Genomic DNA, 26974 nt, shown 5'->3' with positions numbered 1-26974 from the left:
AAGTGAAAGATGCCTATATTTTCGGAGTTGATTTGTTAGGGTTCGTTCACATCCCTGTGGAGGAGACCGCAATCTCCTCTTCATTCCATGATCCCCACTTCTACTCTCTATGCATCTCAGGTATTCTTTGTTCCATCTCCCTTATTCTCATTCTTGTTTGATTTCTTAGGTTCGACACTTCTCAACAACATTCATCGACTTACTCATAGATTTCCTTCAATTCGATGTTTCTCTTAACCTAGGAAGCGTGAATCTGATGGTTTCGAGGTTCAAGATGTGTCGGTTCCTGAAAGTGTCGACGGTGGCGACTGCGAGGAAGTCGAAGTTGGCTGAAACAATTGTGCTAGGTTTTAGCAACAAATTTATGGACATCCATATACATATTGCGGTTTCAAAGTCATCTTATGAAATCAACATTCCCTCAATTTCAATTTGATTCAGGTAATACACGACCAACTACAAGTCTCTCTCTCTCTCTACTACTCGACAACCACCCAGGCACCCACCACCCTTCGTCTTCTCTATGGTTCACCACCGCCGTCAATAGAGCCCCATTATACATATTGGTCATGCTTTAACTGCTGCTATCCAGGTTAATTTTTTAAAGAACTCTTACATTAGGAGATATGCAACAATTCTTTTGTACTTACTATTTTATGTTTCTCAACATCAGCTCATGGATAGGATGTTTGATGAATTTGCAAATCTCCAGATGAAAATGAAGATTCAAGTTAAAACCAAAGAAGAGCTTGATTCAAAACAGTACATATTCAGACCTCGTGCTTTTGACATTAAAGATGTCATTGAAATGGACGTATCTACCCTCGAAAGTTCGATTGCCAATGAAGCTTTCTCAAAGTGGAAGGAGTTGGCTTCAGAGGAAGTATCTGCTGAAAGTGAAAAGGTAAGCATTCCTCTTGCTTACACTTGTTAATGCAATTGTACTAATGGAAGAAGTTACTTCATTTGTTAATCGAAAAATCTTTTGGGTTTGATACTGTTGTAGAGGAAACTCAAAGAGCAATAAATGTTGCACATGTGGAAGTGGAAAGTGTTGAAAATGGAGTTGGAATAGTCAAACTTATGGGTCGATATAGTGGCAAGTATCCATCTTCAATCTCCTCATGAAATAATAAATTGTTAAAAAGTTAATTTTTTTTCTCTCATTTATTCTTCCAAACTTGTTTGAGCTTTTTAAGGATTCATTGCCATGTTTGCCATGTTGGCAAGGCGAGATGTGGTAACTAAATAAAAAATTTGTAATATTATTAGTTTTATTAATCTGTAAATCAAGATAAAAATAGATATGTTAATAACAATTAATAGGTGTTATTGTAATTGTAAAACAGGATTGCTGCTTGATTCCAGAGTCTCCATTCTATCTAAAAGGGCAAGGTGGTCTTTTTGAGTTCATTCAACATAGACTTAAAGAGAATGGGCATGTGGTGATTGTGTTGGCTGAAGGAGCAGACCAAGAATATGTTTCTGAAAGTGTGAATGCAGTTGAAGAGAGAGATGCATCTGGAAATAAATTGCTTATTGATATTGGTCAATGGTTGATCCAGAAAATTAAAAACCATTTTGCAACAGTCAAGAGAATGGCCATAAACATGAAATATATTGGTACACTTAAATATATAAATGACTAAATGAATGGGTAAAGTAGGTGAATAAGATGAAATGACGATTGTACCCCTGCAGATCCAACATACATCATACGGGCCATTCCAAGCAATGCATATGATAACATCTACTGTACACTTCTTGCTCAAAGTGCAATTCATGGGGCCATGGCAGGGTTTTCTGGTTTTACAGTTGGACCTGTCAATAACAGACATGCGTATATTCCAATATAGGTAATTAAGCACTCTTACTCTCTCATATTTACATTAATTATATTATTATTATTGCCAATTAATATTTATTATTTATAATTATAATTGTAGCGTGTTACCGAGGCTACAAATGCTGTTAAGTTGACAGATAGGATGTGGGCTAGACTTTTGGCTTCTACTAATCAACCTACAAATGTTGTTAAGTTGACTCTTCCACATGTACATTGCTTTTGTTCTTTTGTAGGCTTTGTCAGCCTTGCAGTTCTTACTTAACAGGGTCCGGAACCTTCCAGAAGGACCTCTGTAGGCATGCATCTTGGGTTGCAAGAGAATCAAGAAGCACTGGTTTCAAAGACAAAGCCAAGCATATGGGACTAGTGGAGTTTCTAGAGAGGGATTTTCATACTAAAATCAAGGCTCCAGGATCAACAAGTGCTAGTTTGAAAGAAAAAGGCAATCATAAGGTATTCATATTTATAGTGTTTGTATAAAAAAGCTATGATGAATCTTTTTCTTCATTCCTAACTTTGTTCTTGATTAGCACGTGAGGTGATGCAAGAGAATGCAAATAAGCTGTTTAAAAATATTTCCATTGAGCATGAACAGAGCAAATTGTAGCTTGAGGAACATGAAAAGGAACTGAGAGCACGTGAAGCTCTAAACAAAACTGACAACAACTTATTAGATCATTGGTGGATGATGATGACCCAATCCCAGATGTGAGGAAGCCTGCCAAGTGACAGTTTGGTAAAGGTTGCTTTCTCTTCAATTTCTTGATTCTTTTACTTATAACAAGGTTAAAGATTACCTTTTCTTTCTGTATCATTTGCAGGTATTTTGATGAAGTATAGAAATTCAAGATTCTCATACACAAAAACTAGAAGAAAAAATACTAAATAAAAAAATTCTGAAAATAGCCCTGTATCTTATTTTTTTGATTTATCCTAACAGTTAATACAAACGCTCATTATCTGCAAGGCCGTCTATATCTATATCTATGTCTGAATATAATAATACAATGGACATGTTGATGAGGTTGCTTACTAGTACTAGAGAGGATTTTTCCTTGAAAGAGTTGATGGAATAATTTTTAAGAACATGTAATTAAATTAAGAAACATAAATATTGGTACTATATTGTAAGAACATGAAGGGCGAATCAAAGCAACTCCAACTGATTCCAGTAAATTTCCAAGAAGACATGCATAACCAGGGAGCTCAGCTGATATGTCAACAGGTAATATTTTTTCATAATTTTGACTACATGTTGCCATTTTATGAAGATAATACTGACATAGCCCCTGTGAAACATAAGTCTAGACATAGAAACAATGACATATTTCAATATGTGGAAGCCAAATAAAATAGACAGATGAATTGATGAAATGTTTTTACAACTGAATTACCTCCTTTAGGTGAGGAAAAATCTGCCATAGAAAAGGAATTGTTAGAATTTGGGAGGCAAAACTCCATTGAAGGTCAATATCTGGACAAACACAATGCCCTTGACCAGTATGAGTAACAACTAGGGCAAGAACACGCTCCATTAAAGATACACTTCCAATTCGGCTTTCAGAGTTTAAACTTTCCTACAAAAATTTAAATAGGTAACAAGTAAAAGATAAGGTAAGACTAAAATAGGATGCAGATTTTAAAAAACTAAAAGATATTAACAATTAATGTACCCTTCCTGTAATAACAATCTCCCGGAAAATCTTATATATGTTTTGTTGCAAAAGATAACTGGCTATCTTACAAGACCAAGGAAGCTTGGGATCAATCAACAGTGCAGCTGCTTTCAACAAGATACTTTTTGGTGTATTTGAGTCCAAATATGTTGATAACAATTGATCCTTTAACTGATGTCTGTTTCAAAACAACATACAACTGGTCTTTGGCAAAGATTCAAATAAAAAAACAACCTTCTAGGGCTATTTTGGGTGTTGAGCATGAGGAGGGCATTCACGTCTTTTGCACAGATGAGAGACTGAGAGCGAGTAGATGTACCACCTTGTAAAAGACGAGAAATAACACATGAGGCAAACCTATTATGATGTGTAGCCTGAATACAGGCATAAGCAAGTTTCTTCACCCTGTAGTTCACCAAAGCATCATCAGAAGAATAGTGGGAGCCACCAAAAATGGACATGCAGATAAATTTTTATCATAGTATGATGGAGAAAGAGGGAATTGATAGTGGAAAAGAGGCGATGGAGGCATATAGAGCTGCACGCATGGAAAGTGAAGATTCAAGTACTGATGAACAACTTGTAGCTTGACAGGGATGCATGCTGTTTACATTTAATTTAGGGTGGACTTGTAACATGATTGGTTTATTACTTAGAGATTATGATGGACAAGTTACTCATGAGGAAATGGCATCTGCAGCAATATACTTGAAAGATACTTTAGGCAAGGAAGGGGTTCAGGAGCTTATCACCAACCTTTCGAAAGATAAAGGTCACCCTCGTTACTTTACAACTTGTAAAAGTTTACTCCACAACAGAATGCACTTGATTCCCAAAGATAAAGTTCCATCCATTTGGCAACCAAACAAAGCTCAAATTCCAATTCCTTCAAAATCCGCACCACACCCTAATAACTTTGTCTTTATACCCAGCAACTTGACTTGTTTTGGTATGTGTATGTGTATGACAGAGGGGAATATTCTTGTTGAAGACATAGTGAAATTGGGCAGTCGAGCAGAGGATGCTGACTGGTTGATCTCAATTCTCTCAACAACCACAGATGAGATGAATATTGGTATTGTATTCTTTTGTTTGATTTTAGATGTAACTAACTAGTATATGTAAAACTTCCAATACCTTTTTTTTTTTTTTACTTTTTGTAGCCAGATTGTGAGGCTAGCTTGCTGAGTGAGTTAAATGGTTTATTTTTTTTAACCCTGATCTGTTGCTGCTTAGGCCTTGTTTATTTTTTCTTATTCTTGTGGAACCAATGAGCAAATAAAGTATGTTTTTTTATCAAGCTGTTGTATCTATTCAGACCCGGCTTAGAGAAATGGTTGCAAGAGATGAGTTCAGAAGAAGAAGAAACAAGGCTGCAACTATAGTTCAGGTACTATGGATGAATTATGTTTGTAAAGTATTTAAGAAAATGATTAGAAACAAGGGTGAATTTGTACAGATTAGTTAGCTACTTGCAGGTTGATCTTGAAAAAGCAAAGGGGCAATGGATTGTATTTTTTCTATCTAATTTGTTTGTAAATTTTTGTTACAACTTCTATTGATTTGTTTCATCTTTCCATGGAGCAATTATTTGTATGACATTAAATTTATGCAATGGATTCTATTTTTTGTATATGATATTTTATTTTCTATTATGAAACATTAAATACAAATTTAATTTGAAAATAAGTAAATCTATAAAAAAAAAATATTTTTTTAAACATTTAAAATTATGATACGCAAAAATGCGTGTCATCTTCATTTATGACATGGCCTTTCTTGACAGGGGCTTTCTTGATACGCATTGCGTGTCATTAACACGCGCGTCGTAAGGTTACGACATGCGAATGTGTGTTGTCTTCCTTTATGACAGGGCCTTCCTTGATACGCATTGCGTGTCGTAATTGTGCGTCGTAAATGATCGTCGTAAATGCGCGTTGCCTATAGACGACGCGCAAAAGCGCGTCGTCTCTCTTTATGACAGGGCCTTCCTTGACGCGCATTTGCGCGTCGTCTGAGCCTTTTACGATGCGCAATGAGCGTTGTAAAAGGCTGTTTTTCTAGTAGTGACTCGTCGAGTCACCTGATGAACACGACGAGTAAAGTCCGTGACTCGACTATTCGGAGAGTCAGAGAGCAAATCTTTCGGGATTTTGGCCTGTTTTTTTATTGAGATAATTACCAAAAACGTTTTTTATTAATAAAATCTGATTTTTATTAAATTGATATGATTATCCTTATCAAAATAGAAGATAATTGTGAATTAATTATTTAACTATTGCCTTATATGATAATCTTAATTGTTTGAATTATTTGATTGAATTATCTTGCCATTAAATTGAATTAGATCAAATTTAGATAATCACTAATTAGTTGTTTAATTAAATTATTTGTAGTTTGATCTAGAAAGTTTAAAAATGTTTCAAAACTTGCCATCAAGTTTTGGAATTTAAAATTTTGATTAAAAGTTTAATTTTGAAATATTTAAATTCTAAAACCTAGAATTTTACAAGTTTAAAATTCAACCCCTATAATATTAAAGTATTATAAGATTAACAATATATATATATATATATATATATATATATATATATATATATATATATATATGTATGTATGTATGTATGTATGTATGTATGTATGTATGTATGTATGTATGTGTGTATAAGATTAAGCTAGTCTTACTGTTAGTAGAACTCATTCGTGAAGTCGATCTATAAGGGGGTAAAGGATGCTGCCTATGAAAAGGTAGTTTAATGGGTGTCCACTCTCATCCACAACTTCCTTGATTGGTGGAGGGTCGTTAGCTAAACGGGTAAGATAGAGAAACTAATTCCTCATTAAAAGTATAATGTTTAATAATGTAACTAAATTTTTGTTATAAAATTCCCACTCTTAGTTACTTTAGGAAAAATGTGAAATGATTCTATTCCATGAAATTACACTTTGCACCCTGCCAAGTTGTTAGTGGAGCGTGCGTGGATAACCGACACACTAATATGGACTAGCAATGGTGGCAAAGGGTGGCTCGATCTTTGTCATAAATCAATGGAGCGTGTGTGGCTAACCTGCACATCGATTAGGTGATTTATAACATCGAGAGTACCAAGTACATTTGCATGGTTATTCACACCTTGTTTGTGATCCTTGGTATCCCAGTCACAAACTTGAAGGGCATATCAAGATTTAAATATGCCATTGAAAAGTTCAATGAATCTCAAAAGATCTAGGATTTTCAATTCATTTAAAACTTAAAACCTTTTTTCATTTTTGATGGTGGAAATTAGTGAATCGTCATTCACTTACCTTCAAACTATTTGCAGTTTGGATTACAGCATCCCTCTTCTAAATTGTAAGTAATATTGTTGGATCCTAGCCCTAATTTCTCATTTGGGTGTTTAATTGGGGATTCTTATCTAATCAAACTTTGTCTCTTTTTTATTTCAAATGTCTACTTCAAACAACAACACTTCTGGCTCGAACTCTTCCGGCTCATTCTCACTCATAAATTTGTGTGGGAGGGAGATTTTTGATGGGTCCAACTTCAATGAGTGGATCTGCAATATCCAAATGGTCACCTGTTACGAGGAAAAGGAGTATGTTCTCGACGAGGAGCTAAAAAAAAGTCAATGTCAACACTGCAACTCCTAAATAAATCGCTGCCTATGAGGCTCACGAGCGAGACGCTACGAAAGTTCATTGCATCATGCTCGCGACAATGACCGCTAAACTCATAAAGTCCTGCAAGGACTACTAACCCTATGAGATGCATCAAGATTTGATGGATAGGTACCATCAAAATGCGAGGATGGAAAGGTACGAGATCATCATTGTGGTGATCACTACCAAGATGAAGGATGGAGAGTCCATCATAGCCCACCTGCAGAAAATTTAGAGATATGTGGACTGTTTGCTGAAGTTAAATGTTAACTTCAATGAGGAGCTAGCCATAGATATCATTCTACACTCCTTACCTCCTGGTTACAAACAGTTTCGTATGACATACCACATGAACAAGGAGGAGGTCACTCTAAGAAAGCTTCAAGGCCTACTAAGGACTACTGAGAGTAGTCTGAAAAACAAATTTGTTGCATCAACTGCTGCTACCGCCCTCGTCTTGGAAATTGGGCAAGGGAAGGGTAAGAAGAGGAAGACTCCTTCTAAGAGCCACAATGGAAAGTCCCATGATGCTACCTTTTCAAGTGGAACCAAGGCTGGTCCTGCTGCACCCTCCTCCAACCCGAAGGATGCAGAGTGTTACTACTTCCACGAGAAAGGGCATAGGAAACAAAGTTGCCCGATGTACTTGCAAGATATAAAGGATGGGAAGATAAAGCCATCCATCGCAGGTATTTATACTATTCAATCTAATAATTCGTCACATGTTATGTCTTGGGTCCTCGATAGAGGATGTGGTTTTCCCATTTGTTCTGATTTGCAGGGTCTAAAAAGAAGTAGGGATATGGAGCATGGGAATATAAACTTGATCATGGCGAATAGGAAAGTGTCGTCTGTCACCAAGATTGGAGTTTACTCTTTAGTGCTTTGTAGTGGGTTAGGTTTAGATTTAAATAATTGTTGTTGCTCGTTAGAAATGACACGAAACATTATTTCTTTTCATAGTTTGTATAAACAAGGTTTTAGATTTTTGTTTGATAATGAAAGAGGTTCTATTAATGCTTTCTTTAATGGTTCTTTCTATTTTGAAGCATTTCCTTGTAATGGTATATATGAAACTGTGATGTTTGTAGACAACTTAGGAAATGATGTGTTGCATATCGATTCTTCCAATAGTTTGGACAAATCATGATTGTGGCATTGTCGTCTTGGACATGTCAACAAGAAGCACATAGCCCAACTCCAAAAGGATGGAGTGTTGGAGTCATTCAACCTTATGGAGAATGACGTGTGCGAATCTTGTTTGCTTGGAAAGATGGCCAAGTCACCCTTCATTGGTACTTGTGAAAGGGGTGAGGGTATATTCGATCTCATACATACCGATGTATATGGGCCTTTTAGATCCATCACAAGGGATGCGGTCCGCTTCTATGTGACTTTCACTGACGATTATAGCAGATATGGATATATCTACTTATTGAAGCACAACTCAGAAACCTTTGAAAAGTTCAAAGAGTTTAAGAAATAAGTGGAGAATCAGTTGGGCAGGAAAATTCAGATGCTCCAATCTGATCGAGGTGGTGAGTACCTTAGTCTTGAATTCCACGACTACCTCAAGAAATGCAGAATTATTTCGCAATTGACACCACCTAGGACACCATAGTTGAATGGTGTGGCTGAGAGGCGCAATCGAACCTTGTTGGATATGGTTTGTTCCATGATGAGTCGTGCTTCGTTTCCAATCTCAATTTGGGGGTATGCCTTAGAGACTTCCGCCCATATCCTTAATCTAGTCCATACTAAAAAGGTTGCCAAAACACCTCACAAGATTTGGACACGGAAAGCTCCCTCATTAGCACATATCAAGGTTTGGGGTTGCGAGACTTTCGTAAGATGAGAGACTCACGACAAGCTTGAACTCGAAGTGAGAGGTGTATTTTCATCGGCTACCCACAGAAGTCCTTTGGATATCTCTTCTATAGACCGAGTGACAATGTTGCCTTCGTTGCGAGGAGAGGGGTTTTACGAGAGCAAGAACTCATAAGCCAAGAGGACAGTGAGAAGCAAATTGATCTTGAAGAGCTTCAAGAATCAAGTGATGAAGGAACCTCTAACGCTGGCATTCAACTCGAGGAGGACAACCGATTGACAAATCCTTACCTCTTAGACGCTCCAGTAGAGTTAGTGTTCCACCTGTGTTATATGGTTTTCATATAACAAGTGAGGGTGATATGTTTATTAGTGATAGTGCACTAGTAAATTTGGATGAACCTAACAGCTACAAGGAAGCCATGGCAGGCCCGGAGTTTGCAAAGTAGAAAAAGGCTATGGACAGCAAGATTCAATCCATGTATGACAATCAAGTTTGGAACTTGGTTGATGATGTACTGGGTTGTAAGATGGTCAAGTGCAAATGGATCTTCAATAAGAAGACTGAAATGGATGGGAAAGTACACACTTATAAGGAGTGATTGGTTGTGAAGGGCTTTACTCAAACTCCTGGAGTTGACTATGATGAGACCTTCTCACCAGTAGCGAAGATAAAGTCTATAAGGGTTATGCTAGCCATAGCTGCGTTTCATGATTATGAAATTGTTGGGTTTTGGTATAATACAACATCCTATGGTGCACATACAACCCTAAATGCTTTGGATCTATGTTTTCTCTAATTATACATGCAATATTGTTTCCAAAGCATTAAGCCTACAACTAGCATGGAAATGACATAATCAACATAAGATTGAGTTATGGAGTTACCTCTTTGTTGTAGCTTGTAGAACTTCTTGAGTTTGGCCTTTAAGAACTTAGTGCCCCAAGTGTTGCACCTCAAATGGAATCACAACACACCTAGAAAAAAGAAGACTTTTGGAATCACTCTAGTACATCTAGTAGCCAATTTTGGAAGCTAAGGGGCTTCTTATATAGTGTGGCAGGATTAGGGTTACAACATGTAAACCCTAATGTGCATGACCTTCCATATTCCTTAGACTCCATGGTTTTAAACCTCCATGGATCATCCATGGGTTTAGCCCAACATAAAGAACTATGGATCATAAGCCCACTTTATACGTATGAATGATTTACACAATCAATCCCCATATATTAATTAGTCTCTTTTGATCACAAAATTAATTCTTGATCGATACTAATTAAATAATATGATTTCATATTAATATATTAGAACTTATAATATATTAACAAATCATAAATAATCTATTCTCAAAAGTCCATCCTATCAAATTGTCCTGGTGATACGCAACCCAAATGGACCATGCTACTCTCGGGTCAAGTACATACCAATTATAGTTATGGGCTTAGACACCTAATCCAACAGTCTCCCACTAGGATAATTCTAATAACTATTATTGCAAGTACGACTTAAAACCCGACTAGCAATAGTAGCTCTTAAAAGTCGTTGTCGAACTCTGACCTAGTCAATGATGCGTCCATTAGATAAGGGATCATATATTCCTCCATTCTAGATATCATATGGACTGAGACATGGATTATAATCATTCTCTTTGTCCATCTGTTGTTTCCTGATTTCCGATTTATGACGACTGACTAATTGAACAAATGAAATCAATCCAGGCTTGGCCAAGCACTTATGGGTGTCATCACTAAATCATCAAGGGGCCCATAGATATTGCTTTTATCCACATGGGGTAAAAGGAAAGGATAAACTTCGACCCAAATGCTCTCTTGTACTTACTCATCAAATTACACACAAAAATTTGTTTTATAACACCAAGTTACTGGTGCGTTTACATATGTCAATGTGAAACCGACTTGCAACTACAACTCATACGTCTTGGTTTCAAGAATATAAGATATTATCGTCTCACAATCACTGGTGATAAAATCCATGAAGTGATTCAAATGAGCGTGGGTTAAATGTAATACTCGAATCTTATTCTAAGAGTACTCATGAACATTGTAGCAAACCTATGTTATGACTAAAACACCTCTACAGACCCATTCATGATAGACTTGCCTCAATACCTACTTCCAAAGTATGATCGACTATGGATGGTTTAAATAACCTAGTTCTTTGGGAAGTCAAAATATGCAAAGTGAAACACAAGAATAATCGAATCCAATATGGTCTTAGAACTTATGAATATAAATAAAACACCTTTTATTTAATCACCATATTGATTACACATTATTCATTGTATAATGTTTCGATTTACCAACTCAATACTTGAATTAAAACAATACTTGTCCCATGCTCCAAGCATGCACACTATGTTTGTCTATGTTCCTTACTTTTTGAAATAGATCAATTGAACATAATTCCAATGATGCTCATTTCACACTTACATATCTTTATTGCAAGTCTAACAATTCCAAATTCTTTTCACTGCTAGAGAGTGTTAGATTCTAAACTATCATGCAATGATTCTTTTGTAATGTCTAGGTACCAAAAGTTACTGAGACTTGACCAACGATATTACAAAATATTCCTTTGGAGATTGTTACAAGACAATTCCATGGAAATGAAGTCTCAAATTCAAAGTACTTTCCTTCGAACATCCTTCTTGCATAAAAGTTTCTAACTTTCTCATCTATTATTCAACTCCCAATATGGAAACATTCCATATTTGCCACACGAAAACTCATTATTAATAGACTCTTGTCTATTCATAATAATGTCTATATGGTCCATCCATATACTTCTAACTATCCTTAAGCGACCAACCTTTGGCGAACCTTAGATTGTCCTTAACAGTTGTTTAACCACTTTAGTTATATCCAGTTCTATTCCTTTTTTCCCTCTTAATGACCTAGGCATTTGGAAAATTAGAACACGACAATATTATAGCATATGCAATCGATCCTATACCTGAAGCATATGGGACACGATTCATGATGTCTAACATTAAGACATGATACTTGATCAGTCTTTTGCTATAATATTTCTATTTGTCATGTCCTCATAATTCAAATTATGAAGAGGGATGTCGTAATCATAATCAAATTTTGAGAACGCAATTATCATTTCCATATATAGAATTTCCTTATGTTGAACCATTCCAACATAACATTCATATATACTTTACTAAATTTTATTAAAAACTCAATCTAAGCTTGTAGATTTTGAAATGAAGTATGAATTCGTCTCCCTTAATTATAGCAAAACAACTTTTCAAACCCTGCATTGTTGCAAATTGAAACTTTTGTTTTCTATAATTAACATTGCTAATTTGCAAAATTTTCTATAATAAGTATGCTCCTACTAGCATAATAATTATTATCTTACTAGCATAACACTTATGCTCCCACTATCTTTGACATGTACCCATAAATCAGCTAGACTTCTAGAAATCAATAGTTATTGACTTTCTTACCAAAGTTCAGATTTCCGATATGAGATGCTTTGATAAGACTTTATCTTTGCTTCTCAAACTTATACACCTTCCCTTAGATAGGTCACACGTGTATCTAAACAATTTAAGAACTTACAACAATAAGTCTCAAATCTTTATACCTTTGCCATTTCTCATAATTCGAACTGTGAAGAGGGATGCCGTAATCATAATCGAATTGGAGAATGCAAATAGCATAATTCTATCTCCTTAAAAATCTACTTAGTGAAAGTGTTTCATCACAATCATTTTCATGAACTGGAGAGAAACCTTATGACACTTAGATTTTATGGTGTATGTGTTCCTATCCATGTGAATTTGTCAAACTATAATCATAGGACAAGGTTAGTGACAAATCTAAACCCATATGGACTGAACTTGTTTAATCTTAATTTCTTGCCACCTGGCAGCTCAATGGCCTACCATTGCTTCCAGGTTGTTATGCAAACAATTGAGAACTCATAGAACTCACATGGATAGTCAACCAACTAGAATGGCATAGAAACAAGAATATTTCAACACGATAGGTTACAAATCTCAAGTCGTGTGCTAGTGTTTAACAATAGGTTTATTCTTGATTAGTTCTTGAAACTTGTCAAGATCTTTAAGACTCCCACTGACCTCTTGACATATAAGATTCACTTTGTCAAGGAACATTACTTGACAAACGATATTCAAGAGTTAGTGCAGATTCTAATCAAGACTAACACTTCACACCATTGGCCTTATTTGGTCATTGTTTTATCCAAAACATTACAACTTGCCAATTTCAAATGTACAAGAGTAAGAAACATTCTACTCTACATTTGACAAGTGTTATAGATTTTTGTTAAGATTATGTCACTCAAGTTACAATCTTGGAGTATGACTCTAAGACTTGTTCTTGGAAGGAAGTATGACTCATCTTCTTGATTTAACCATTTCAACAATTTACAATTCCTCTTCTTAGCCATACAAATTCACTAAGATATCCTTAGAGGATCAATTGTGATATGGTTTTCCATAATCATTAAGATGATCATAAAACACGATACTAAAGTACACTCCCATCCCTTCAGATTGGAGAAACTTTTATCTTTCTGCCTAATTTGATTCTTCTTATTCATTTTGCCGTACATTGAAACTTTTGAAATGTTTAGAATTATACTTAAACTTTTAAGCATAACCATATTTACTAAACTTTAGTAAATCATGATGAATAGTCTTATCGCTCTTTGTGGTGGACCTGACCAGCACACACCTAGTGTACCCAATCGAGTAGTCCTTCATTTGCCTCACATATACATATGAACAACGAATTAGTGTTAATTTCCCAAATATGAAGGTTCTCATTCATCACACAATACAAGTTGCATGATTCCAAGTTTATGTCCAACTAAAACTTGGGTGATCAGAATCTTTCCTTATTTGGCAAATTCTCGACACTACCACAAACGAACGAATCAAATCCATATTGCTAACAATAGAAACATACAAACATCAATTTTCACAAATGCCATTGCAAGGAGATACAATAAAATAAAACAAAATTTTATTTATTTATAAAACGCGGAAAACTTTTCCTTACAATGTAATTACACGTGAAAACTATGTTTCTAAACATTTCTAAGCAATCTATCGTAACTCTTAAGCAGTAGCTCAAGAATCTGATCATTGAACCATGCAATCGAAAGCCATTTCTTCGCGATCAGATTCAGCATGCTCTTACTCCTAAGCTTCCTCTCTTTTCTTCGATTCTACAAAACATCAAGATGTAATTGCATTACATCATGTATTAAGAATCTCCAAATATGAACTTAATAGAGTTTGACAGTGGATTTTCCTAAAGTAGAGTCAAAAATTTTGACTTTACCATCCTTGCGATCCTTCAGGTAAATATGGAAGCTTCGCAACCTGTTCCCCTTCACTTGGAAATAGAAACATACGGACTCTTTGGGAATGGTACACAGGACTATCTTAGACTTAGCCTTTCTCTTTACCATTTGGTCAAATGACTTGACCATGGCCGATCCCTTTCCACTGGGAAGAGAAAGCTTTTCTGGACTTCCAATGTTCCCATTGTCAACGTCTATGGAAGTTTGGGAAGTAGATCTTCCAATCAAATGTGCTTTACCAGTGCGCCAAATCATTGTTGATTCGGAAGCAACAAGCAAATATGTTAGATCAACAAGGGTGATGTCGTGATTTCCTATATAGTAGTCCTTAAGGGAACCCGCTTTATGACTTAGGAATTGATTGAAGAACCCAGTCAACAGCCAACTTCCTCGAGACTTCGACACCCAACTCTCCCAGCTTGTCAATATGTAATTTCATCTCAAGGACGTGAGCACATACAAACTTTCCTTCCTGCCAATAAGGCTTTGAGTGACCTAGAACTTGTGGGTTAGGGAGAATTATTGGAGGAGGTGGAGGAAGTGAAGTTCCACTAAAACATGAAGAAGGGATTAATCTTTCACCTTGATTTCCTTGTGGAAAATCATCTTTATAAAGAAATCTTTTTTCAAAAGATATGTGAAGACGATAGATGTCTGAACCAGACATCTACAATGGCAAAAATTTAAGTTTAGTTGATTTTAGTCCTTAATATAACACCCAACATGAAATATTAAGGCTAGGACCCAACATAATATTTTACAATTCGGAAGAGGGATACAGTATTCCAAATTGCAATATATTTGAAGGTAGGTAAATGACGATTTACCAATTTCCACCATGAAAAACGAAATTTATCATTAGGTTTTGAATGGATTGTAACTCATAGATCCTTTGAGATTCATTGAACAATTTAATGGCATGTTTAAATCTCCATTGTGCCCTTCAAGTTGGTGACTGGGATGCCGAGGATCACAAACAAGGTGTGAATAACCATGCAAATTATCTTGGTACACCCAATGTTACAACCACCTAATTAATGTGCAGGTTAACCACACACACTCCATTGACCTATGATTAACATCAAGCTACCCTTTGACACGTACTGTTCGTCCCAGATTAGTGTGTCGGTTAACCACACACGCTCCACTAACGACTTAACAAGGTGCAAAGTGCAATTTCATGGGTTAGCACCAAATTCACATTTTCCTAAGTAACTAAGATTGGGAATTTATAAGTTTTTAGATACTTAGTATTTCATTATACTTTTAATGAGAATTTAAATGTCCTCTCTACTAGAAAAACATCCTTTTATGACGTGCAATATGTGTCGTAAAACACTCGGACGACGTGCAAATGCGTGTCAAGAAAGGCCCTGTCATAACGAGAGACGACACGCTTTTGCGCGTCGTCTATAGACGACGCACATTCATGACACGCATTTACGACGCTCATTTACGACATGCAATGCATATCAAGGAAGGCCCTTTCATAAAGGAAGACGACACACTTTTGTGTGTCGTAACCTTATGATGCACGTTTAGGACACGCATTGTGTATCATTAAAGCCCCTGTCATAAATGAAGATGACACACATTTATGTGTCATAAACTATAGCAACCATTTACGATATACATTTACGATGTGTCTTCACGATACTCATTTACGCATCATACAAAAATATGGAAACAAATATATATATATATATATATATATATATATATATATATATATATATATATATATACCAAAACAATCAATTTCATCCAATAACATCATGTCGAAAAATTGTAATGCATTGGTATTAAGGGGATCTGATTGTACATTGTTATTAAGAGGTTTTCCCTAACTATATAACCTAATACTACATTGCTATTAAGAAACACCTTCTTGTTCTACTTCTTATTGTTATGCTTATGTTTCCACATGGTACATGTTTTCATCATCAACACATTAGTATTCAGAAAGGCTTCAAGAATCATCAATCTATGTTATAAAATACTAAAATTTAATACACATGTAGTAAAATACTTTTTCCAAGAATTCAAGCTTCAATACATCCCATGCATGTATAAAATATTAAAACAAGAAGCATGTAAGATTTTTCAGCTTTTTAGACACCTCTAATCCACTGTAAATGTAAATACACCCAAAATAAATATAAAAACACAGTTGATAATGGCATTTGAGTCTTTTAACTGAACAAAACTCTTTTAACTCTTTTAACTACTTGTAGACTTAAAAAGTATGGTTATTTGTTAACAAGAGCATTTGAGTCTTTTGGTTAGGTCCATACAAACTATGTCGACTGCAAGAGGTGGGTTGGTGGTCCACATTATCTAATGTAAATGTTCTCTTCATACACAAACATCCAACGTTGATATTAAAACAATTCAAGAATTAGACTTCACTTCCTATTTTGGCTTAAGATAAACACATGTACTGCTTAGAAACATTAAAGCCAAAATACACAAAGAATAAATTACCAGGTGCATCATTCCAATTATAGCCTGGCCTTTTAGGGATACGTTCTGAATGTTATACACAAGCTTTCTAAAGTAGCATTGATATAAACAAATAGTGTCACAGAATGAAGATTTGTTGAGTATCCAAACATATTGTTCAGTGGGACCTGAAACCCGAAATATAAACTTCAAAATGAGTAAAACATATAAATATATAAATTTTTTTTAAGTGTTAATGACTGAGGTGTAAGGTTTGTTTGATAATTGATATGATTTACTTACAAGGTGTAACATCCGGATTCCCAGGTATTATATTTTATTCTCTTATTTTTGAAAGTTGTGAGGAGACTCGCTGGACTCGGCGAGTTCATGAGTGGACTTGGCGAGTCCACGTTGTTTAATGAAACCCTAATTTCCAGGGTTTGAGACCTATTTAAAGGCCCTTAGGGCCGTCATTTGCGGCCACCAACCCCCAGAGAGAAACCCTAAGAGATCTAGAGCATTTGTGAGGAAGGAGAGGCCATTCTTGATCCTTTTGTAGGTGTTTTTGCAAGAAGGAAGTGACCAAGACAAGAGGAGGGTGAAGGAGGTGCAATTTTGGTGATTTTTGAGTTCATAGAGATTGTATTGAGGTATTTTTCTCGGACCTTCTTCAGTTTTGGTGTTGATTCTTAGTGTTAGGGTTTTCTAACCCTTTTAGAGGTTGATTAGGTGGAGCATTTGGTCCCTTCTCGAGTTTATGTCTTGGATCTGGACCCAAAGAGGTCCAGAGACCTTAATCCTTGGAGCTCTATGAGTCATTTTGGGAGCCATGAGCTTGGGATGTCATTTTTGAGGGCTAAATCACCAAGTTATACCATTTTGATGTTGTATGAGTGTCAAGGTCTGAACTTTACGTGATTATCATGCTTGGGAAGGCCAGATCTATGAATGTATGGAACAGATCTGACCTCAGGAGGCCTGTGGAGTTTGTGCACGGTAAATCACTCAGTGAGTGGACTTGTCGAGTTGGGGAATAACTCGGTGAGTCAGGGTGAGTCGGGGGGACTAGAGTTCAAGGCAGAACTCGCCAAGTTGTTCTTGAGACTCGGCGAGTTGAGTCGGGGTGGCCCGGCGATTCATGCTAGGTGGAACTCGTCGAGTCAGGGGAAGTATTCGACGTGCCAAGAGAGGGACTAAGAGAGTCAGTAGACACGTGTAAACACGCCGAGTCACCCTAGTGCACTCGACGAGTCGGGTCAAAGTTTAACTGTTGACTTTGTTGATTTTTAGGTTTGAGTATAGTCGCATTTATGAGAGTATTTACTTTATGTGATTAGGCGGAGGTAGATCACATTTCTACCGAGTCAGATACTTACCGAGACACTGAGGTGAGTCTTCTCACTATACGTTACCTAGAGTGTATATTGTGTGGACCAGAGTGTCTTATGTGTTATGTATAAGATTATGTGCTATGTGTTATATGTATGTTGTATGATGTTATAGACCGGACCGAAGGGTCCAACGATATAGACCGGGCCGGAGGGCCCAACGAGCTATGACCGGACCAGAGGGTCCAACGAGCTACAGGACTAGAGGGTCCCGCTGAGACACATCGACCGGAAGGTCGTATTATAGCCTCGATTGGCGTATGTGTTGTATGCGGTATTTTGGGGAACTCACTAAGCATTTGTGCTTACAGTTGTTGTGTTATGTGTTTCAGATACCAATGATGAGCGCGGGAAGGCGCCGACATGATTCGTACACAAACACACATTGGAGTTTATATATATTATGATCTTGGGGTTTTGTACTGATATAATGTTTTTTAAATGATTGTGAATGATTTTTATGGTTTTTCAAAGTGAAAAATTGTTCAAATTTTTACGGTGTTACAAGTTGATATCAGAGCCTTGGTTTGAGGGATTCGGATGCATCTTCGGGCGTATCTGAACTCAAACTGAGGATTTGAGGAAAATTTTGATAATGAAGTAAAATTTTTGAAAAGAGTAAAAACAGTTTTGAGACAAACAGAGCAGAGCCGTGTGTACGATCAGCCAGCGCCCGAACGGTGAATCCCTAAAAGTACCCTTACATTATGTGTTATGAGATATGTTATGTTACATTATGCACGCTAGAGTAGGCTAGGTATACATATTAGGACTAGAGTGGCTTGATTTGTGACGCCTTAGCCTAGGAGATTTCTGCTGCTGAGATGCTTTGAGAACGAGTAGATAGCAGTTAGGAGCTCATGAGAATAGAGTACTAGTAATCAAGATCCAAGGAGGAGGACTTAGAGTGAATGCTGATGCGGTGGGGTCAGTAGTATTGGGCCCGTACTACTGAAGACACCGGATCAGTGGGCATTCCAAGTAAGAATCTTTTGGACAACGGAGGATAAGTAGGGTTGCGTCATCGAGTATGAGTATGCTCGATTGAGTCTCTGATAATTTTTGTTGTATTTCAGAGACATCATGGTTGGGACTCAACACACACCTGAGAGAAGTGGTGTCAGCGACGAGGAGATCCGTCGATTGATTCACGAGGAGGTGGTTGCTGCTATCCGGGCTGAGATTCGTGAGATGTTTGGGGACATCAAGACCACTTTGATTGAGACTTTTGATGAGCGGTATGCAGTGCTGACTGAGGCTGCTGCAGCTGCAGCTACTGCTGCTGTTGCTGCTGCCATACCTCAGGGAGGTGACTCCTTGTTGTTCCGGGAGTTCAGCAACACGAAGCCACCAGAGTTCGGCGGGATGCAGGACCCGATTGCCGCTATGAGATGGATCTCTGACATCGAGGGATGTTTCTATACATGTTCTTGTCCACAGCACTTGAGGGTTCGGTTCGCCCTGAACTAGCTCCGCCAGGGAGCGAAGGATTGGTGGAAGTTCGTGACGGCGAACTTCACTTTAGCTGAGATCTCCGAGGTGACCTGGGAGAGGTTCACCGCTATGTTCAGAGAGGAGTATGTTCCCCTGGTGGAGAGGGAACAGTTGATTCAAGAGTTCTTGACCCTCAAGCAGGGTACTGATTCTGTGGCAGTGATAACCAGGAAGTTTCATGAGAGGGCGAAGTTTTGCTCTGAGCAGGTGTCTTCTGAGCAGGCTCGTATGAGCCGTTATCTGAGTGTTCTAAGGAGAGATATTCAGGAGTTCGTGGCGAACTCGACTTACCGGACATTTGCTGAGCTCCAGGAAAATGCCTGAAAGAGGGAGATTGAGTTGGAGACTCAGGCCAGGGAGGAGGTCGAGTCACAAAGGGCGGATCGGCAACCAGCTCAGTCTCAGTCGGCAGCCAAGCAGGCTAGACCTGCTGATTCGAGATCTGGGGGCGCGAAGGGCCGCACTTGTGGGAAGTGCGGTAAGAGTCACGAGGGGTGGTGTAGGGCTGGAGTATGCTACAAGTGTGGGAAGGAGGGGCATATCACAAGGGATTGCCCCAAGGGATTTTTGGAAGGCCGAGTGCCCTCAACTTCTTCAGGGGTTAGCGCAGGGATCTGCGCCTGCTGCTAGGGCTACCGAGGTTCAGCCGGTGAAGGCCGAGGCCCCGAAGGCTCGTGGGAGGGCATTTCAGTTGACTGCGGAGGAGGTCTGCACGGCGCCCGATGTTGTGGCTGGTATGTATTCTCTTTTCATCTTTTATTTGAGTTGAGTTTTTATGCTTATATGATGATATGCGTAGGTACTTTTCTTGTGAGTTCTGTGCCTGCTCTAGTTGTATTTGACTCGGGTGCGAGTCGGTCGTTCGTTTCCGTAGCTTTTAGTCAGCACATTAGTATCTGTCGAGAGGTGTTGGATCGACCTCTGCGAGTTTCTATAGCTGATGAGCGAGCAGTGTATGCTTCAGATGTGATTCGAGGATGTGTCCTTGAGATCACGGTGTGGAGTTCCCGATAGATCTAGTTCCGATCGCGATGGGGGACGTGTGTGTTATAGTGGGTATGGATTGGTTGAGCCGATATGGAGTTGTGATAGACTGCGAGCGTCAATTGGTGACGATTCGAGACCCTAGTGAGGGAGTTCTTACGGTGTACGGCGAGGGTACACGTACGGGGTCAGCATTTTGCTTGGCCGCCCGAGCAAGACAGAGTCTACAGCGGGCTGTAAGGGATTTGTGGCATATGTGATGGATGCGAGGGTTGATTTAGAGAGACTGAAGTCAGTTGATGAGGTCCCGATAGTGGGTATCAATTGGTTGAGCCGATATGGGGCTGTGATAGACTGCGAGCGTCAATTGGTGACAATTTGAGACCCTAGTGGGGGAGTTCTTACGGTGTACGGTGAGGGTACACGTACGAAGTCAGCATTTTGCTCGGCCGCCTGAGCGAGATAGAGTCTACAGCAGGGCTGTAAGGGATTTGTGGCATATGTGAAGGATGCAAAGGTTGACTCAGAGAGACCGAAGTCAGTTGATGAGGTCCCGATAGTGCGTCAGTTTCCGGATATGTTTCTAGAGGAGTTGTTGGGTGTGCCTCCGGAGGGGCAGGTAGAGTTCGGTATTGAATTGGTTCCGGGAGCTGCGCCTATCGCCAAGGCGCCTTATTGCCTTGCGCCTCCGGAGATGCAGGAGTTATCCTCGCAGCTCCAGGAGCTGCTGGGGAAGGGGTTTATCAGGCCGAGTAGTTCGCCATGGGGGCGCCTATTCTTTTTGTCAAGAAGAAGGATGGTTCGCACCGGATGTGCATTGATTATCGTGAGTTGAACAAGCTAACGGTCAAGAACCATTACCCATGGCCGAGGATCGATGATTTGTTCGATCAGTTGCAGGGAGCATCTTGGTTCTCCAATATCGATTTTAGGTCTGGGTATCATTAGGTGAGGGTGCGGGAGGAGGACGTCCAGAAGACAGCATTCCGGACTCGTTATGGGCATTACGAGTTCGTGGTGATGCCTTTCGGACTCACCAACGCACCGGAGGTGTTCATGGATCTCATGAACAGGGTGTGCAGACCGATGTTGGATCACTCAGTGATCGTGTTCATCGACGACATATTGGTGTATTCGAGATCCAGAGAGCAACATGAGGAGCATTTGAGGGAGATCCTCGGAGTTCTGAGATCGGAGAGGCTTTATGCCAAGTTCTCCAAATGTGAGTTCTGGCTACGAGAGGTTCAGTTTGTGGGGAATCTCGTTAACCAGAATGGGATATTGGTCGATCCGGCCAACCTGAATATGCGCCAGAGGAGGTGGTTGGACATGGTCAAGGATTATGATTGTGAGATCCTGTACCACCCGGGCAAGGCTAATGTTGTAGCCGATGCACTGATCCGTAGGGCGGAGGGTGCCCCAATACGAGATGTTTGTTTGAGATTTACAGTGATGACCCCGATGTTGGATGCTATTCGTGGGGCCCAGGCTGAGGCTGTGAGGCCAGAAAGCCAGAAGAGAGAGCGAGTTGTCGGGCTGGTATCGGAATTCGTTACCGATAGCCGGGGGCTTATGACATTTCAGGGTCGGATATGGGTACCGTCCATGGGCGGAACGCGTCCCATTTTGATGGAAGAGGCTCATCGATCGAAATTCTCGATCCATCCCGGGGCCACTAAGATGTATTTGGACCTGAAAAAGGAATATTGGTGGCCCTGCATGAAGAGGGATGTCACATGGTTTGTAGAGAGATGCTTAACCTGTCGTAGGGTGAAGGCCGAGCACCAGTGTCCACATGGTAAGCTGCAGCCATTAGAGATTCTTGAGTGGAAATGGGAACAGATTACCATGGATTTCATCACCAAATTGCCAAGGACCGCGAGGGGTGTCGATGCAATTTGGGTGATTATCATGGCATGAACTCGCCAAGTCCGAAGAACAGACTCGACGAGTAGGATGAGGGTTTCCCGTAAATCACTCAGTGAGTGGACTTGCCGACTTGGGGAATAACTCGGTGAGTCAGGGTGAGTCAGGGGGACTAGAGTTCAAGGCGGAACTCGCCGAGTTGTTCTTGAGACTCGACGAGTTGAGTCGGGGTGGCCCCGCGATTCATGCCAGGTGGAACTCGTCGAGTCAGGGGAAGTACTCGACGTGCCAAGAGAGGGACTAAGAAAGTCAGTGGACACGTGTAGACTCGCCGAGTCGCCCTAGTGCACTCGACGAGTCGGGTCAAAGTTTGACCGTTGACTTTGTTGACTTTTAGGGTTGAGTATAGTTGTATTTATGAGAGTATTTACTTTATGTGATTAGGCGGAGGCTAGATCACATTTCTACTGAGTCAGATACTTACCGAGACACCGAGGTGAGTCTTCTCACTATACGTTACCTAGAGTGGTATATTGTGTGGACCAGAGGGTCTTATGTGTTATGTATGAGATTATGTGCTATGTGTTATATGTATGTTGTATGATGTTATAGACCGGACCGAAGGGTCCAACGATACAGACCGGGCCGGAGGGCCCAACGAGCTATGACCGGTCCAGAGGGTCCAACGAGCTACGGGACTAGAGGGTCCCGCTGAGACACATCAACCGGAAGGTCGTATTATAGCCTCGAGTGGCGTATGTGTCGTATGCGGTATTTTGGGGAACTCACTAAGCATTTGTGCTTACAGTTGTTGTGTTATGTGTTTCAGGTACCAGTGATGAGCGCGGGAAGGCGCCGACATGATTCGTACACACACACACATTGGAGTTTATATATATTATGATCTTGGGGTTTTATACTGATACAATGTTGATACAATGTTTTTTAAATGATTGTCAATGATTTTTATGGTTTTTCAAATTGAAAATTTGTTCAAATTTTTACGATGTTACACAAGGGCACTGATAAAAGAATCATCTCCATCTTGGTGCTATATTGCTACCAAAAGGAAAATGACTTGTGTTTCTTGGAAGCATTAATGTTAGTTCTTTTACAACCAACGATTTGAAAACCAGACCGGACATCGAAATGTTTATCCTACTCATACGATCGTTCAACTGGTTCGACCGGTTGGACCGGTCCTAAAAACCGGAGAAAACTGGATATATATATATATATATATATATATATATATATATATATATATATATATATATATATATATATGTGTGTGTGTGTATGTGTGTGTGTGTGTGTGTGTTTGTGTTGTCTTGTGTGTGTATATATATTAAATATACATAGTGTGTGTATTTTACATTATGTAGTTGTGTAATATATTCTGAATAATATAGTCTAAATAATTAAATATATGTAATATGTATGTGCAGTGTAAAAATAAATAATGTAAATATGTATGGTTATTGTAAAAAAAAGGCAGTAGTAATGGAATATGGAAAAATTATAGTACTTATAAACAAATTAATCGAAACCAAAAAAAAAATATTCATGTGTTATAATTATATAAGATTGGGATGGCTTTTTTCACTTGTATTTTGATCCTGTATCAGTGAGATTGATGAAAATAGGAAGATTGTAGCTTAATAAAAATGTGGGGGTTCAGTAACTTTATCCCACATCGATGGTACATAAGAAACATAAAGCTTGATGTCCCTTATAAAGAGGGAACCCATGTGCTTCTTTTTGAAGTAATGATTTGCAATAAACCAGTTGTATAGGTGGTTGAACCAGGCCGGTTTAACCTCGGTTTACAAAAAACCGGCGGTTTTTTACGGATTGATATACCTACGGTTTTTGGAGTCGAAAAAACCGGTAATCAATATGTGGTTGAACCGGCTGGTCCGGTCTGGTTTTCAAAACAGTGTTTACAGCTATATGTTTACAGATTGTGAAAATAAAATATTTAGGTAAAAGCTTCACCTATGATAATTCAAATATTGTGCAGGCAACAAGAAAGAAAGCCTAGGAGCCTGTCAAAAACAAAATAATGCAATTTTTATACATAGACTGTTTATAAGTTATAATAATTTGTATTAAATGAAATGCACCTGTAGGAGCTCAATCTGGGCAATAGAATCCAATGAAGATGCAAGAGCTATTGATACTCTATTTGGATCCTTATCCTTTAAATATCAAAGAAGAGTCTGCAATCCCCCTGCAAGGCTAAAAACACCATTCACATATAACACTGGACTAAGTCATGATTCATTACAATATTCACAACATAAAAGTAAAAAAAATCAATGCATGTCACATGTCATAATTCACAACATAAAAGTAAAAAAAAATAAGGATACAGACCAACAAACCTGAAGTTCCATACGAACCCAAAGCTCTTATTCATTTCTAAAAAGTTTTGTAGCACAAATTCAACAGCATCCTTCACAATATCACCATCTCTAATGTCAACTAGTTGAATAAAACAAATTACTTCAACTAGTATTAGTAGTACCCTTCATATTCAGAGCCAACGTTTGGGAGCTTATCTCTACTGATTTGTGCAAGGTAACTCCTAAGGAAGAGTCCACGTATGGGGTGCTGGAACCCATGAGAAATTTAAACAAGGTCTTCAAGAATAGATTTAGCAGGAGCTTCTTTTGATTTTATGTGAACAGGCCCTACTGTACATATGAGATACCTATAAATCATAGAGATGAATTAGTGTAACCAATAAGAACGTAGGATTTAAATAACTTATAGTTGTATTGTCACTTATAGTCATAACTTATAGTTAGACTCAAACTAGACAGGTCAAAGCCATAATTCCATGCAATCACAACCATAAATTAAGTTTCCAAATAACACATAGGTGAGTGTTTTGCATTCAAACATGTTTAGTTTTTCAATCATGCCTAGAGTTGATTAAGGGTCTGGAAAGATGGAATCAAGTAGTACATACTATGGGGCTTTTTCAGGACCTGAAAAGTTCATATATGTTAATAAATTGATATTACACCTGAAAAGGTCTTTTTCAGCTCCAAGGGTTTGAAGGGTAGAAGAAAGGCAATTTGAAAGATTTGTGAGGCTTCCAGCATGAGATATCAAACGAGCTCCAACAACTACACCAATTAATCCAGCCAAATTTGGTGCTATGTCACTCATTTTAGAAACAAGATAGTCATAAAGCTTTTTCTTTTATTCAGCAAGGTTCATCACACGTTGTGCAAACATCTGCACATTAATCAAGTCTACTGGTGACAAATCTTGACCTGAAAAAGAAAATAGAATCAGATACTCTTTTTATTATTATAAGTTTAATTACAAATTAATCAAGTGTGTTGATTTTCAAACCAAAATTTTCATTTTAAAACCACATAATTCTCATAACATATCTCACAAAAATCCCATTTATTTAATTTACAAAACACAACTCCATAATTGTTCGATTGATAATCCAGGATCGTAAAAACATAACTTTTTCTCTTGTGTGTACAATCGAACCGACACCTTCCCGCAATCCTGAGAAGAACCTGAAACACATATTACATAACACGGTAAGCACGAAGCTTAGTAGTGAGTTCCCCAAAATACCACACATATATCATTAGCCTCTCATGGCTAAACACAAATAAGCCCCTCCGGTCAATGTGTCTCATGGGAGCCTCTGGTCCCAAAACTCAGTAAGCTCAGAATAATACACAACATAAATCACAAAGACATAATGTAGGATATCACAATACTCAATATAAGCACATAAGACACTTCGGTCACACAAAGGTTACCACAATAGGTAAGTATAGTGAGAAGAGTCACCTCAGATGATGAACATCCCTTATAAACGTTCCTGCTACGCACCGTCCACTAACTCTGTGCCAAACCCACAATTAACCCAATTAGGAACTAAGTCCAAACTCTCACTCATCAGGTCTAAAGGTAGTCCACTAACCAGCTGATCAATAACCTAAAACCCATTGGGCCCACCAAGGCCCAATAATAAATGGGCTCTCCTGAGGCCCAACTCTCAAATCTAAATGGCAAGCCCAACTCAAGGGCCCAAAGCACTTATATATATTCCTCTAGTCCAAAACTGTATTGCAAAAATCCCAAACTCCAGGCCCAACACTCAAGGCCCAAAATGAGACTTAGCCGAAAAGTCCACAGTGAGGTTACGCGAGGTGTACCTCCTTTGGTACGCTCAGCATACTCACGAATCCAGATTGGTCATCGGACACTGCGGCACTACGTGGGGCATACATGAATTACGCTCATCGTACTCCCTATATTCACTCTTTCTATTCATTTGGTCTTAATCAGCTAAAACATTAACTTAAATCCCAGATCTAGAGTCCCTAATGGCTCTTACTCCATAAAGTCAGTGACTTTAAGCATTTGCATG

At 38.6% G+C, this 26974-nt stretch overlaps 2 protein-coding genes across 2 annotated transcripts; one reads left to right on the top strand and one right to left on the bottom strand.

Moving 5' to 3' along the window:
* Positions 1 to 1200: 1200 nt before the first annotated feature.
* LOC128133880 (ATP-dependent 6-phosphofructokinase 4, chloroplastic-like) lies at positions 1201 to 2290 on the top strand. Its single transcript, XM_052771393.1, has 2 exons — positions 1201 to 1240; positions 1350 to 2290. The coding sequence occupies exons 1-2, from the start codon at positions 1211 to 1213 to the stop codon at positions 1647 to 1649; spliced, it is 330 nt and encodes a 109-aa protein (XP_052627353.1). The 5' UTR covers positions 1201 to 1210; the 3' UTR covers positions 1650 to 2290.
* Positions 2291 to 2331: 41 nt separating this feature from the next.
* LOC128133546 (E3 ubiquitin-protein ligase UPL6-like) lies at positions 2332 to 3983 on the bottom strand. Its single transcript, XM_052771028.1, has 7 exons — positions 3757 to 3983; positions 3520 to 3700; positions 3241 to 3423; positions 2982 to 3150; positions 2798 to 2836; positions 2644 to 2712; positions 2332 to 2408 (listed from the first exon to the last, which is right to left on the bottom strand). The coding sequence occupies exons 1-7, from the start codon at positions 3981 to 3983 to the stop codon at positions 2332 to 2334; spliced, it is 945 nt and encodes a 314-aa protein (XP_052626988.1).
* Between the last annotated feature and the right edge of the window lie 22991 nt (positions 3984 to 26974).

The sequence above is a fragment of the Lactuca sativa genome, chromosome 4 (genome assembly GCF_002870075.4).
Source record: "Lactuca sativa cultivar Salinas chromosome 4, Lsat_Salinas_v11, whole genome shotgun sequence".
Lineage (NCBI taxonomy): Eukaryota > Viridiplantae > Streptophyta > Magnoliopsida > Asterales > Asteraceae > Lactuca > Lactuca sativa.
This window is presented reverse-complemented; position numbering and strand designations above follow the sequence as displayed.